Genomic DNA, 14,624 nt, shown 5'->3' with positions numbered 1-14,624 from the left:
ATTCTAGCAACGGTACGAGGAAGGGGAAAACGCAAGCCCGCAGCTAAATGTACAATAGAAATCGGACAACTACCGGGTGGAGGTCGATTCATGCGATCCGAGGGAGAAGGAAGAATAATTTCGTAATCTGGAGGAATATAATACCTCTCTCTAATCGCATCAGCTGTGAAGTATAAAGTGCTCTCAATGGTTAGCCAAGGTTTATCAGTTGGTTCGCCCTCGCTATGTTCAGGGGTCATCAGTGAGATCGCTATCTCCGGGTCGCTTCTACCTACGATAGGGGATCCTATCTGTTTTCTACGAGCCATGGGTATTTGTGAGGTCGCAGAGGAGCTGCCGGGACTACCCGAAGAACTAGCAGATGAACTACCCGAGGTACTCGATGAACTACCAGAGCTACTAGATGAACTACCAGATGAGCTACTAGAATTACTAGGCTTGGAAGACATAATATTAAAAGGAGGTCGCTCGGAAGTACCTGGCTAGAAGGCGGGTCGCAGCTGGAGGAGGCAGGTCGCGCGAGGAACGATTGAGATTGAGAACGAAGCAGAATTGCAGTCGAACCTCCCTGTATTTATAGGGGTAAATTTATGGAGATCCGTGTCGAAGACAACGGTCGGATGCCGAAAAGCAACGGTCGGATATCGAGATGGCGATGATGATCTAAGGGACGAGATCGATGGACCATTCGACTTTCCTTAGCGTGCTACTCACACTAAGAAAAGTAGGGGAGTAATGATGGGGGTAAAACCCTATTTTCTCGTAAAAAGACAACTTTGCCCTTGATGGGGCCCAAAATCGCAAGTTTGCCAGCATGACCCGCGCCACTTTTACCGGGTCGGGTCGCGACCCGACCCGAAGACCTAGAACACGTGGCACGCGCGTAGCGGGTCGGCAGACCCCCTGGCTCTCTATATATACCTCCCAGTCAATGTATTAAAGGTACGTCGTCTCGACCGCATTTTACCTTCAGCTCGCTATTTTTCCCAGCGACCCCATATTTCGACCTCAACCGAACACTGACTTAAGCATCGGAGGGCCTTAGCTGGGGGCCACCCCAGCAAGCCTAACGATCTGCTTCTTTTCTCAGGGCCCAATCACTAGTCTGGGAGAGGAGCGACCTCGAACAGCTTGGGAGATCGAACCAAGGAGGTCGCGTATTTTCGACCCGGATCAATTATGTTCTTTCATTATTGCAAATAACATATGGAACAATACTTATTCACCTTTTCAGAAAATTGAAGAACAAAAGGCTCGAATTTTTAGAGAAAATCGAGAATAAAGAGAAAATTAGTTTTTATTTAATCTAAATAAATCCAAAAATTTTAATTGCAAAAAAATATATATTCAGACATTTGACCTAAAGCCAACACCAACATGTGTGAGGTAACTCCATGACACTTCAAACATTTATCGAATATGTATAAGGAGTTTATTTAACTAATAAATTATTAATATAAAACAAAAATAAGTGTGAAAACACTCACCCCATATCGTCTTTATATATACATCATGACCCAAAATCTACCTATCATATTCATATGTGGGATAACATCACTTCTCATTTTTCTACTCAATCTAATCTATTGATTTCACTATGAATTGACATCCACATTTTAGACTGATTTATTGCAAATTAACAACATTAACATGCGGATGACAGCGGTGGGTGCCCCACAAGCCAACTCAAATGAGGTGCTAAGTACTAGTAGCTAGGCCACCAAGGGTCTAGGGACCTTGGAAGCTTTGGTCGAGTGGATGTCAATACTTACATGATACCTACGATATTCCAACAATTAATTCCGGATATTTTATCATTCCTCAAGCTTAATAGCATAGATTTAGAAATATATAAGTCGAAAATATTTTTATTTTTTGCACAAAAATCAACAATTTTTTTTTACTTTTTTGGAAACATTGAAAGTTGAAAATAAATGTGTAAACAAAATCAAACAGCCCATTAAATTTTTATTTTCGTAATAACTTGAACGTCGGAACACAACAATATATTTTTTGCAAGTTCTTGTTTCAAAATTTGTAAAATCAAAACCTCTAACGAGCAATATCTTGCTCGCATCAACTTAAATAAGTTAATTGGGATCAAAAGTTATAAACATTTTTGTTAATGTTTATAACTTATTAATCAAATTATAAATATTAAATTATTTCAAATACTCCTACTTCAGTTCTTTTCTTTTTTTTTCTTTTTTTTTTTTAAATTTTGAAACACTATACACTTTTAGCTTAATTTAACTTACAACTTTCTTTATAATTTATTTTCACTAAAATAATATATAATATGTTTAAAATTCTTTAAATAAATTTAGCCAAATATTTTCTTAATTAAGTCTGTTTGATTGGGCTCATAATTTATTTAGCCCATTAAATGCTTTGGTATGCGTTTCAATATGTGTTTGTGATGATAAATTGATTCTAGGGGTTGTTTGGGCCATGAGATCTGAAAGCAAAAACGTTGTTGTATTATGACTGAGAGCCCATCAGCCCCATTTACATTAAGATTAATACAACAAACAGGGCGCAAGAAGAGCAAACATGGCCGACTTCACTGGCGGGAAGGAACTGAAAAAACGACGGTGAAATTTTGGGTTGCCGCCAATGAAATTTCAGTCCCTCCAAATATTCAATCCCAATTCCGAAATAGTTGGAGGGTTGTTGTTCTGTTTTGCCCTAAATATTTGAAGCTTGTCTGAAACCCGCCATCCGGTCCACCGCCTAGTATAAAATTCAAAGGGAAAGCAAAAAAGGAAAATAGAAAAAGAAATAAGTACACACCATACTCTGAAAACCCTGTGCGGAATTCAGGAATTTCCGGGAGTTATGGCGGTAGATGCAGCTGTAGGGAATGTTATTCTTTCTTCGCCGGCAAAGGGGGATAAATCCCCCGGAGTCGGGGTTGTTGGTGGCCGGATTCATGATCCTGCCAATGGCAGGACTTGCCATCAGGTATTTCGTCACCCCCCAGAGAAAACCTTCTGTTGTGGTTTTGGTATCTTGTTCAAGTGAAAGTTGATGTTTTCTTTTTATGATCTGTTAGATTCTTTGTTGAATCCCTTGTCTATTTGTGTTAGTTGGTGATGTGAATCAAGATGGAATTAATTTTCAGATCCAAAAATTGAGAGAGAAAACGAGAGAAAGAGATTCGCAGAATAGAAGGAGAGAATGAAGAGAACCAAATATATGAATAATAATGTGATTAGTTAAATTAAAAATAATGAATAGTGTAATTATTAAATAACAAATTATAGTTATATTTTTATTTATGGAACTGAAAATAAACAAAAGATATGAAAATTTGAAAGTAGAAATATTTGTAGGAAAATTAAATATAAAGCAAATATAGAAGTAATTGTTTGTCTGTGATGCAGTTCATTATATTGCAATCAAAGAGCAAAGTTTGAACTAAATACTGAACTTGTTTCAAAATGAAAATTGAATACATATACCAAAATTTGGTTCAATTCTGGTGTGTGGTGGATTTTGGGTTCATTTTGCGTTGATTTGCTTGCCAAATGTGTGTTACGCTAACCTTGTGTGTAAATGATTATGTGTGGAGGTGAAAGCTCTATGGAGCAGTGGCCATTGACCTAATTAGATGTAAGCTATGGAAACAATGATACATTGACTCTCATAAAATGTGGTGATTAACTCACCATTTCCTCTCATTTGTCCTAAGGCAACTAGTGTTGATTGTTGTACCTTGATCTTTACTAGATTCTCTTTCATGACCTCTGACATGCATAATGGAATACTTCTCTTAGGAGAATTTTGCTAATTGTATAAACTTTCTAGATCCAGTTACCTGAATTATTTCCACTTTTTCTCACGTTTAAATTCAATGGTTTGAAGTGTCGTCAGAAAATCAAGGATTCTGTGGCAGTCTGCAAGAACCAGAGGAATAATAAACCATGTACCATTAAGCTATGCCGTAGATGCCTTTTGAACAGGTTATAGTGGTGGTCTGTTTATAAAATATTGTTTGAATAATCTCAAGTCCTTACTGTATCATGCTTCCAAATCAGGTATGGGGAGAAGGTGGAGGAAGTAGCTGCTTTAGGGGAGTGGAGTTGTCCAAAGTGCAGGGGCATTTGCAACTGCAGTGTTTGCATGTGAGTCTTCTGACTTATTTCCCCAATGATTTTCTGGTATTTTCATGGTTTCATGATTATGCAAATTTAGGAAGAAAAGAGGTCATCAACCCACTGGTATACTCATCACTACAGCAAAGGAAACTGGATTTTCTTCTGTTTCCGAAATGCTGCTTAAAGGGGCACAGTTTTTCAATCATGAAAAAGTTGGTGCAGACATGGTTGCTTCTTTTAAAAAGGTAGGCACCTTAATCATGTTGTACAGCACCGCTTGTTTCATAGTGGACATGCATTACTGTAGGTATTTTTTTGGTAATCATCTCATGTATTTTTATTCTTATGCTCTGCTTCTGAAATTGACAGGACGTTGTCTTTTCACCCAGAAAGAGGGGGAAGGAAAATTCTTTTAACGGCAAAGTAGATGCGAATTTACCCAATTCTGTTGACAAGGATTCCAAGAAAGTTAAGGGGGTGCTCAATGGCAATTTGGAGGATAATACCTCTTCCGAGGTTATTAATCAGGACGTTGATAGGGAAGAAAGAGAGCAGGAAGGGCTTGAGGATATCCATGACAATAGTAGGAATGCTGGTGTTTTATCTAATGAAACTGGTTCATGTGTCTCTGAGAAGAGAACAAAAAAAAAGAAGCGTAAAAGATTGGGTGAAATGGGCAATAGTAAAAACGATCAAGAGAATTTGGAGGAGAAAAAACCTAAAAAGTCGAGGAGGGATGGGTTAGAGGAGAATGATGATAGCAACAAGAAGGATCTCACTTTAGCAAGGGGTACTAGACCAAGACAGTTGAAAGTTTCTGACAAAATGTCCAACCAAGAGGCAGTCAATAATGGAAGTGAACTTGTAGAAAATGCAAAAGGTGGGATCACTTTTACCAGATTGGATAGGTTAGGGACCTTTGAAAATGATAAGGGAAAAGAAGAAGAGGGTAGCAATACTGCAAATACTAAGAATTTCTTGAAGCACCAAACTGCTGATATTCCATTACCAGTGGGAACAGAGTTGACAAGTGTGGCTGGAATTGATGTACGTGCAGAAGATGCTGGCAATGCCTTGCAGTTCTTAGAATTCTGTTCTGTTTTTGGAAAGGCAAGTGATTTTTATTATATCGTAACTGGTAATGGTCATCTTGTTTAATGTAGTTGGAACTAGGCTTACACTGTTGTGTTTTATCTGGTTTTAAGATCATGTTGATGTTATGTGATGGCGTCTACTATAATCAATCAGATATAACTTGCTTTTGGTTGAATTGATTTGTCAAATTGAGTTATTACTGCTGGTATAGTGTTGCTTTACTGTATTTCTTGTTTTGTTTGACTTAGTTCATGAATTGTCTCCTAGGTAGTGTTGTACTTAGCTGGATGTTCATCATTATGCATACTAACTCAGTTGTTCTGAATGCTTGCATGCTATCATTATATGAAGCTGTGATTTCTAGTTTACTTGCTCAAGTTATATAACCATCAACTAGTTTTCATGCCTTTAGTAGTTCCTCTATTCTAAGTATTTCTTGGCTAGTAATTGCTGTGGCCAAATAACATTAGTCTGTTCTTTTAATCAATGAGCTTTCATGAGTTTGCTTCCTCTGTATACCCAATAACATTTATGATCTGAAACCCAATACTTTAACCAATATGGTTTTCATTAATCTTTACCTTTGTCTTTTGGCTAATAATCGACAGATCCTGCATGTGAGAAAAGGGCAACCAGAATATGTTCTTCAAGACTTATTGCATGGGAGAACTGCACGCCGAGGAAAATTTTCTCTGACTGTCCAGTTTCACATGCATCTGCTATCTGTACTACAGACTGAAGGAGACGAGTATGACCTCTACCCAGTAAATTGGCAAGCGAATGTTTCCTCTCTCTGGAATAACCTGTTTCTCCTTTCCATGTAGATGTGCAACACTAAGTCCGACATATGGGAAAAACTCATGGTTCAATATGCTCAAGAAATGCTTGTCTGGGGCTCAAAGTGTTCTTAAAGCACTGGGGTTGGATTCTTTACAGAATGCAGTTGATTATGAGACTTTAGATGCTTCAGAAAAGCTTAGAGTCTTAAATCTTCTATGTGATGAAGTTCTTAGAACTAAGTTAGTTCCTTTTACATTCCAAGCTTTACTTAGTTCTTTTTTTATTTTCTCCCATGAGTTCTCTTCTCCAGTTTTTATTGGTTTATTTTTCTCATGCACAGAAAGATGAGGAATTGGATAGAAGACCAAAACACAGAACTTGCTGAAAAGGTGAAGGAAGCTAAACAAAAGGTTCTTGCTGCACAAGACAAGGTATCCTTGCAGCATAACTATGGCTGTATTTGTGCTAAAGTTTATCATGTTTTCCTCCCATCTTTTAAGTTATTCTCCATGCAGGAGAAGAGTTTGAAGCAGAAGATGAAAGATGACATTGCCAAAGCAATTATTGCTAAGGATGGTGCTCCTCTTTCAATTTCTGAGCATGAAGCCGTTGTCTCCCATATTAAATCTGAGGCAGCTGAAGCTCATGCCGAGGTGCTTGAGTCAAAGAGCATGCTCCTGAACGGTAAGTTATGGACCACTTGATGAAGGTTGACAATTCCATTTTCAGGGTCTGTTGAATGTGACTATTCCAATTTCCAAGGGCCTCGTTACCTTTTTGATTTTGTTAGTAGTATGCCTAAGGTCTTATTCACAAACCGTTTTGACCTTCGATTTGAATTTCTAATATTATATTCCATTCTTTATGTTAAATAAGATTAGCCAAATAAATGGTTGTCCTGACTTTATGTCTAAATAAAACAGTAGTAACATCACCGCTGCAATTTTGGACTTTCTGAAAGTTAACTCTCTCATCTTCTGGTTTATCCTCAACCTTAATGATTGTATCAGAATCACTTTCTATCTTTAGGGTCCAAAAGATTGTTAAAACCTTTACTAATTGAAAGTCAAAATCCCGAGGAGTCTCATCTATTCAATTCTACTGTGCATCATAATGTGAGCCTCAACGATCACCTTGAAATGATTTCTCCAACTCCATTTTCAGCTGCCAACAAGTATATAGCTACCATAAATCATCTGGTGTTTAATTTGCAGGAAATCAGACATCTGATGCTGTAAGAATACAGCCTGTCTTTGTGGGGCATGGGGGTCATGTTTACTGGAAATTGAGCTGTTCTGGAAAAACTGACGTGCTGCATCAAAGTAAGTGATGTGGCATGTGTTTCATTCTTTTGGTACTGATTGGTGTATAAATTACCTTATTTCCTCTTGGACAAATAGGTGTTGGAAAAGGGGATGCTCTCACCTTAGATGAAAAATGGTTTTCTCTCGATGCTGATGCAAAAGAAACGATTGAGAAGCATATTAATTCCTTAAGGTAAGCAATCTTCTCCTTAGAGGCAATTTCTGCATACAGTTAGAATTTGTTCCAGTGAGGTATAGGCAGAAAGTCAGTTGTTGCTCAAGGATCTGCTTTTATTTTTGCATTAAGTGTTATAAATTGGAAACTGACGTCAACTACATCAAGGGCGGCAGCAACAAAAATTTCATTAATTTTAATGGATGGAAATTTAATCAAGGACTTATCTTGATGCTGACCCTTACTCCCACTTAGAATAATTTCTTGCTTCTAGTTGCGTTTTGAGGTTATAATCTCTATCTCCTTTCTGTCCTTAAGTCTGTTGGAAGCGAACACATGCCTTCCTGTTTTATCATTTCTACTACTGGACACTGATCTTGTAAGGCTAAAGCTTCATTAATTTCTTTGGATTGCAGGGGAAAGAAGCTAAGGGTCTGAAGGTCCCTGTTAATTTTGGGTCCTGAACAGAATCTGGTGCTGTGCCAGTAGCTCGTGGACCTGCTAAATTGCATGTTAATGCCGCGGGGATAGGCTGCTAATATGTTTATACCTGAATCAGATCATTAAAGATGTATTTTTTTTGGGCACATTCAGTCCATTTTCTTATGTATAATTTCCTGGAAAGACTTGCTTTTCTTGCAGGCAACATTCATGTATTAGATAATATGATATAAATGAACAAATACATAGTTTTCCTTGTAATGAAATCCATTTCTTGCCAAAATCTGCAATGTGCACATTTATTTGTTTATCTTCAGTATAATTTTACTTCACGGCACTTACATAAATAAAACTTCACATTTTGATACAATAATTTCGGGGATAAATGCAAGTTACCCTTGCGATATTGGATATTTGCAAAATACCTCTTCTAGAAAAAAAAAATTTACTTTCTTGTGTCTTTTAAAATAAATTAATTTATTTTCTTAGAGAGTAGGGTGGTGTAGTGCATGTGCATTGCAAGTTCCTCCCTATTGAGATTTATCCTTTCTTAAAATTTGATGTAATTAAAGTTTTATGGTTTGGAAAATTATTTTGTATTTTTGAGTTTTGTATTTGTCTAACAATAAGTTCCTCCGTCAGTCAAAATTTATTAACAAAAAATTGAACGATAATTAATATGTACTCTTAATTGACGTATTGTAGGTTAAATAATTTTTTTCGAACTAATATTAACGCGTGAAGATACAATGATAATTGGATTATATAAAAATTTATTTAATTTTATATAAATTAGTAATAAGTTAATTATGAAATAATATTTTTTTTTCTGATTTTTTTGTTAATATCAACAAATTTGATAAATTTTAACTAATGAAAAAAATTATTTATTAGACAAATTTTTTTTTAAAGGTGTCAGATGTAATTGCCTAAATCTTGGTTGCTCGCCCCTGTCGTTGCCGATGGCCCTTTTCGCCTCCCAACCGCCCTCTCTCTCTTATATACATTAAATATATTTTTAATTAAAATTTATATAAATATATATTATATAAATCTTAAATTTAATCAAATTCAATAATTTTTAAATAAAATTATAAATATAATTTTATAACTAAAAATTAAAAAAATGTAAATAAAGAAAAAGTGCTTGAATTGCCACGAAATCACATTAAAAAGTTAATTACTTTATTTTATAAAATAGAAAAAAATAATTTGAATTTTTTTCCCACATAAACATAATTTATTTATTTTTGATATCACAGGGATATATTACATTAAACCCCATATTTTTGTGGTATTCCTCAATAAAAAACTAAGCGTTCTGTATATTTGATAACCCAAAAAAAACAGGGGAGAAACTAAAAAGAATTTCATACCGTCACCTTTGCTGCTGCTATATTATTAAGAAAATAGGCTATACAATCGGGTCATATAGATATACGAAATCCCTTGAGAATATATTCAGTTTCCCACAGAAGACTTGTAGAATTTCCATGTCTATGATGCTGTGTTCGAAATTAGCCTGACCTCGTATAAATTTTGGCCTCCTCCCACTGCATCCACAACCTCATGGATGTTAGTCTCAAACTCCATCCCTTACAATTGAATTCTTAATGCTCAAATTATTGAAAATCTACACCATGCAACAACGTTACATAGCTTACCAATTTCAGCTGTGATCCCCGGCCCAAAGAAAGAAGCAAATTTTGCCTAGAAATGCAAACATTAAAATACAATTAGCAAGTAGAAAAGCGGCAGGGTGCTTGCCAGAACAAAAAGCAGATGCCAATAGCATGTATAACAATAACATGGATATGAGAAAATTAATTAACAGATATAACAATTCTATACTTTGGACTAGACAGTAACCTCACCTGTCTTTGTTCAAAATCTGACAACTCCAGGGCTTTTGCCTCAAATACCAATACCAGACAGTATTTACCATCCTCAGTAACCTCCAAAACATACAAATAATTCATAAGATTAGCATAAGAAAAACTACTGAATTTAAATAAGCATAATCATAATATTAGTGAGAAACAAAGAGATCAAAAGGGCAGAAGAGATGTATAAATGTAAGGGATCACAACAACAGTAAGCTAAGCTCAATAAAGAAGACTGAAGATGGTGATAAAATGATTCGAAAAAAGAGCAGGCACATACTTCTTCCCGGATCATTTGTAGAGTAGGAGCGTTCCTTCGGGGAATACCTCCACCCTACAAGAATAGTAACAGCGGAAATTCTATGTCAGTTATCTCGAGGCAAAGTTAAATGAGCAAAGCATAATGCTCATCCTTGTGAATGTAGAAGGCCTTCTTATCACCTCAACTCTGTGCTATTATTCATTTCCTTTTCCCACCGTTTTGTACATTGAAATTAAACCAGCTTCAAGCAATAAGAAGACCTTGATATCAGATGTAATGCTTGGTTGAACTTAATCATGCAGTAGTTTTCTTGGCGCTGTCAATTATGTTTACGGTCAAATTAGTCTTGATTATAACTGTTAAGGTCCTTGGTCCAACGCAACAAGGTCCCTAGTCCGTGTCTTCCACAGCACAAGAGTTAAATTGTGCATGAATAGGAAGATTCAAGAAGAGGACCAGTTGACTACCTGGCCATATTGGAAAATTCGCTTTAATGCTTCATCCAGATGCTGCTCATCCCCGTAACGGTATCTTGTAACATCACTTCTGACCTAACAAATAAGACAAAATGTCATTCCTGGGCAAAACAAGGCTGGTGGCCACTGCTTATAACAAAATATACATTTATAGTTGATATAGCAGCAGCATGTTACATGAAAAAAGAAGGAAGGTTCAAAATCTTAACATCAGTTTAAGTACAGAATGCCAAAGGAGGAAGCTAGGAAAATGGAATGTCTTGCATGACAAAGAAAAGTTGAGGGAGACCTTTAGGAGATTATCATTGGTGTTTCAAGTAGGAGAATCAATCACTAGAGTCAAGAAGGTATTATGAAAATCAACAAAATATCCTCGGGAAGGAACAGTTTCAACCACATAACTCTATGATTACTCATATCCTAAGTCCAAAACCAGAAGTTTCACATCCTCGTGACTGATTCACATAACGTCTTGTTACTGTATCCACCCTGACTTCCTTCTGAACTAAAGCTTACAAACACTCATGTCCATTTAATAAAGGAAGAGAGCAGGAAGCAATAGGTTCATAGAAGCAAACCAAGCCAGCATGTAAGAAAATTAGGACATCTAAGATGGGTTTGTTCAATAATCCCAAATAAATGTGCAAGTTTTCGATTGCAACAACTCCACAGCAATCATGGTGGAGCACGAAGCTGAATCTCACTGTGAAGCTGAAAGGGCATGCTTTGGAATCATTAAGCTTATGAGAAAAGCGAATATGGGAGTTTCAAAGAGAAACTAGTAGCATAATTTGAAAGAACCGTTTTAAAAGTATGAATCATAAACATGAATATACCTGCTTAAGTATTGGAGTTGCATACTTTTCTCTCAGCTCCTGGGCATCTGAGTAGGTCAAGCAGGGCACAGGTTTAAGCTCTGCATACTAAAACAATATAAAGATGAACGCATCAAACATGAGGAAATGATACAAAGTAATAGAATAAGAACTGCCTCATTCTTATGATCAGCAAGTAAATTAAGAAAATTACATTCTTCCCATTCATCATCCATTGATGACAATATAAAATTTTAACCATAACGTACATATGAGCACATGTGAATAGCTTGGATTTAAGAAATGGAAATATTTACCATAGAACTATATATAATGTCAGACGTACGCTGGAATTAAGAAGATAATAACCTTGAGAGCCATGCCAATTATTGCTAGAGGAAAGCCATAGGTCAACATCAGTGCTGACCATTCAGAACCTGGGAGAATATTGAAGTAAGCCCCAAAACCATACCTGTATGAACACACAAGTAAGAGTTGGCGATTCTCAATTTCTTTTGGTCCGCTAATCCGATTAGAGTTCAAGAGAGAGAGAGAGAGAAAGAAACAACTAAACAATTGAGATGCAATATCTTATCATGATAATGGCATCTCATGCCCATTCTTTTAAATATACGAGGCACCATGTTCGATTTGATGCACAATATGAGAGTTGTCTAATATTGATTGATGTCCAGTTCTTTGTGTATTGGATGGGCCGATGGGCCACCTCGGCATCGACAGGCAATTGCCTTGACTTGGATACCCAATGAAATTTTCTCTAAGGATAAAGGTGGGGAACTTCAGTATTATGTTTGAAGGTCTGGTTGACAGGGTCCAGATGAAGGAATGCGCTTTCTGCACCTGGGTTAGCTGGGCACAAATCTGACAGAGCCTCAGTCTAGAAATTGGTTCTTGGAATTTAGATGATCCAAACATAGTCTCCTTCACAATAAAACCATCTTCTAACCCTTAGAGAGTCAACTCTGCTCCTCTCATTAGGCCAAATAGAGTATAGAGCTTCTGTTCATTGTTAGCATGCTTTATCCTCTCCCCTAACCCTGAACCCCTTCTACAACCAGTTTCTTCTGTTTTATCTGAACCTATTATCAAAACAAGTGCATAAGCCGGAAATTGAAGGACAAGACACACGAACAGATATATACTCACGAGAGAAGTGTAACGCCAACACCTAATCCAATGACACCAAAAGAAACCTGGACAAAATAGTCAAAACATTAATAATTGTGAAGGGAAACTGCACAACATCTCATAAACGTTTCACCAAAGCATGGAAATAAAATGTAAAATGAGAAGCAACTAGAACTAATTTGGTTTGGCATATATTCTCACATCTGGTTCTCCAAGTCTTTGAGTACGTTCCATACCGTATCAGCTCAGTTTCACATTGTTGGAAGACCTACACGTCTTCCCTAGCAATATGTACTATATAGTTCAGAAGTCCCGACTACAAAGGTATTCTAAAGAATGTCATTAGGCTTTCCTCTACAGCAACATCTCATTTTGTGATGATTGTGACAATAACCAATTAATTACGTAAGTAGTCATGAACACAGCACATATATCGACAACAGAAATAGAAGAATCCCACAATAGTGAGGAATAGGAATAGAAGATAGTTTTTTACTTTGGCGAGTGAAAACTCGTCGTCGGGCACAAGGGACTTGTCGGCAGTAACGGTGGCTACGGAGGACGACTGAGTTGACTCCGCAGCTCCAACGACGAGTCTGAGTTCTCTTCTACCATTGTTAAGATGGGTTTTGGATAGAAATCGACCTTGATTGTTGAGGGCAAAGGCAGTAGAAAAATTGAGTCGAAGAGTCGGAGAAGAAATTCGGTTAAAGGTGGAGGCAGATAGACCCGGCGTGGGCGAGCAGAGAAGCATTCCTCCTCCTCCGCCGCTGCCTCCGACAACCACCGGGGAGCTCATTGGCATGTGGTAGGGGTGTAAGGAAGAGTGTGAAGGAGATGAAGAGGAAGGGAGGGAGGATGACTGAGAGTTGAGAGAGTAACTCTATGTATGGCTATGGCCAATCAACTCCCAAAATGATGAGGTGGCCTTTTATTCTCTTCTATTTCTTCTCCGCTTTTGCTTCACATGTTTTGTTTTGTTTTTTTAAATAAGATAAAAGAAAATGAGAAAATGTACTCAAAATTCAGATGAGAGGTGGCCGGTAAGAATTTATTTTTTAATTGTTAGAATAATTATATTACCCTCTCTTAAAATTTGATGTAATTATATAAAAATTTATGTGTTTAAAGAAATTACATTCAGCCCTCCTCATATTTGTTTCAATCCAACAAATAGATTCATATGTTTGTGAAATTTATGGAATTTGCTGACATCATAAACATTTGAATGAAAATTCATGTTTGTTCTTTACTGACTTACAAATTTATTGTAGGTCAAACAGATCTTTTCTAACCAAACTATCTTTATAAGTTGAAGATTTACGTCACATGTATTAGCCTGTGAAACTATATAAGGTTGCATTTGGATTGAAGGATTTGAAATCATCAAATACTTAATAACAAATTTTCTGGATGTGTTTGAGTAATTCCAAATTTAAGGATTCTAATTTTAAATTCTGTTTTGGTAATGGCTGGATTTTTAAATTATTTTGAAATGGAGTCATTTGAAATCTTTTCTCCAAATTTTTTTCAAAAATTTGAATTCACCAATCCAAATACACCCTAAGAATAGTTTGATTGGAGAAGTTTTTTGTTCTGCAACAAATCAGTAACAAGTCAATTCTTTTGCTGATATAAATAAATTTTATTAATTTTGATAAACAAATAAATCCATTTGTTGGACGAAAATAAATATCAAGTGCACTAGGTGTAAATTTCAAAACCGCAAAGGTGATGCATGTAATTTACACAAACCTTAGGAAAGGATGGTATAATTATTATTTTTTTATTGAACCAAACGGTTTTTTTTTTTAAAAAAATGTTTTTATTATTTATGGTAATTTCTAAAAACTAAAGGACGATCTATAAAAACACTTGCTAAAATTTATTTTTTTTCTTAGAGAAAGTAACAAATAAATTGGTGAGTTTTTGTGGACTTGGGCCAACTAGTTTGTTTAATGCATGAAGTCCATTTGTAAGGAAGCAAGAGGTGGTGGCTGGCCCATGGACGATGACTGGGCCCGGATTCTGATTTTGGTTCATCATCTCTCAGAATTGCTTCACATTGCAATATAGAGATTCTTACTTAGAATTTTTTATTTTAAATAACGGTAAATAAATTACAATAACTCAATTTTAATAGC

General features: G+C 36.3%; 2 protein-coding genes across 2 annotated transcripts; one reads left to right on the top strand and one right to left on the bottom strand.

The window, feature by feature from the left end:
- The first annotated feature begins 2,516 nt into the window (after window positions 1–2,516).
- LOC105177954 (Zinc-finger domain of monoamine-oxidase A repressor R1 protein) lies at window positions 2,517–8,161 on the top strand. Its single transcript, XM_011101268.3, has 12 exons — window positions 2,517–2,964; window positions 3,868–3,965; window positions 4,041–4,127; window positions 4,198–4,345; window positions 4,470–5,210; window positions 5,804–5,943; window positions 6,020–6,214; window positions 6,316–6,406; window positions 6,491–6,659; window positions 7,190–7,297; window positions 7,376–7,472; window positions 7,871–8,161. Exons 1-12 carry the CDS (start codon window positions 2,839–2,841, stop codon window positions 7,890–7,892), a joined length of 2,022 nt encoding a protein of 673 aa, XP_011099570.1. The 5' UTR covers window positions 2,517–2,838; the 3' UTR covers window positions 7,893–8,161.
- Window positions 8,162–9,257: 1,096 nt separating this feature from the next.
- APE1 (acclimation of photosynthesis to environment) lies at window positions 9,258–13,409 on the bottom strand. The gene is made up of 9 exons (XM_011101269.3): window positions 12,977–13,409; window positions 12,499–12,545; window positions 11,701–11,803; window positions 11,353–11,439; window positions 10,508–10,591; window positions 10,059–10,112; window positions 9,770–9,850; window positions 9,560–9,605; window positions 9,258–9,448 (listed from the first exon to the last, which is right to left on the bottom strand). Exons 1-9 carry the CDS (start codon window positions 13,283–13,285, stop codon window positions 9,393–9,395), a joined length of 867 nt encoding a protein of 288 aa, XP_011099571.1. The 5' UTR covers window positions 13,286–13,409; the 3' UTR covers window positions 9,258–9,392.
- Between the last annotated feature and the right edge of the window lie 1,215 nt (window positions 13,410–14,624).

This window comes from Sesamum indicum, linkage group LG9, assembly GCF_026168435.1.
Source record: "Sesamum indicum cultivar Baizhima isolate 11 linkage group LG9, ASM2616843v1, whole genome shotgun sequence".
Lineage (NCBI taxonomy): Eukaryota > Viridiplantae > Streptophyta > Magnoliopsida > Lamiales > Pedaliaceae > Sesamum > Sesamum indicum.
Note: the sequence above shows the minus strand (reverse complement) of the source record. Positions and strands in the feature narration are given on the sequence as shown.

Coding starts and splice junctions, on each gene's coding strand:
- LOC105177954 (XM_011101268.3), top strand. CDS start 2,839: ATGGCGGTAGATGCAGCTGTAGGGAATGTTATTCTTTCTTCGCCGGCA. Junction 5,211..5,803: donor TCTGTTCTGTTTTTGGAAAG/GCAAGTGATTTT, acceptor AATAATCGACAG/ATCCTGCATGTGAGAAAAGG. Junction 7,298..7,375: donor AACTGACGTGCTGCATCAAA/GTAAGTGATGTG, acceptor TTGGACAAATAG/GTGTTGGAAAAGGGGATGCT.
- APE1 (XM_011101269.3), bottom strand. CDS start 13,285: ATGCCAATGAGCTCCCCGGTGGTTGTCGGAGGCAGCGGCGGAGGAGGA. Junction 12,546..12,976: donor ACGAGTTTTCACTCGCCAAA/GTAAAAAACTAT, acceptor TATTTTGTCCAG/GTTTCTTTTGGTGTCATTGG. Junction 9,449..9,559: donor GGGGATCACAGCTGAAATTG/GTAAGCTATGTA, acceptor TTGTGGATGCAG/TGGGAGGAGGCCAAAATTTA.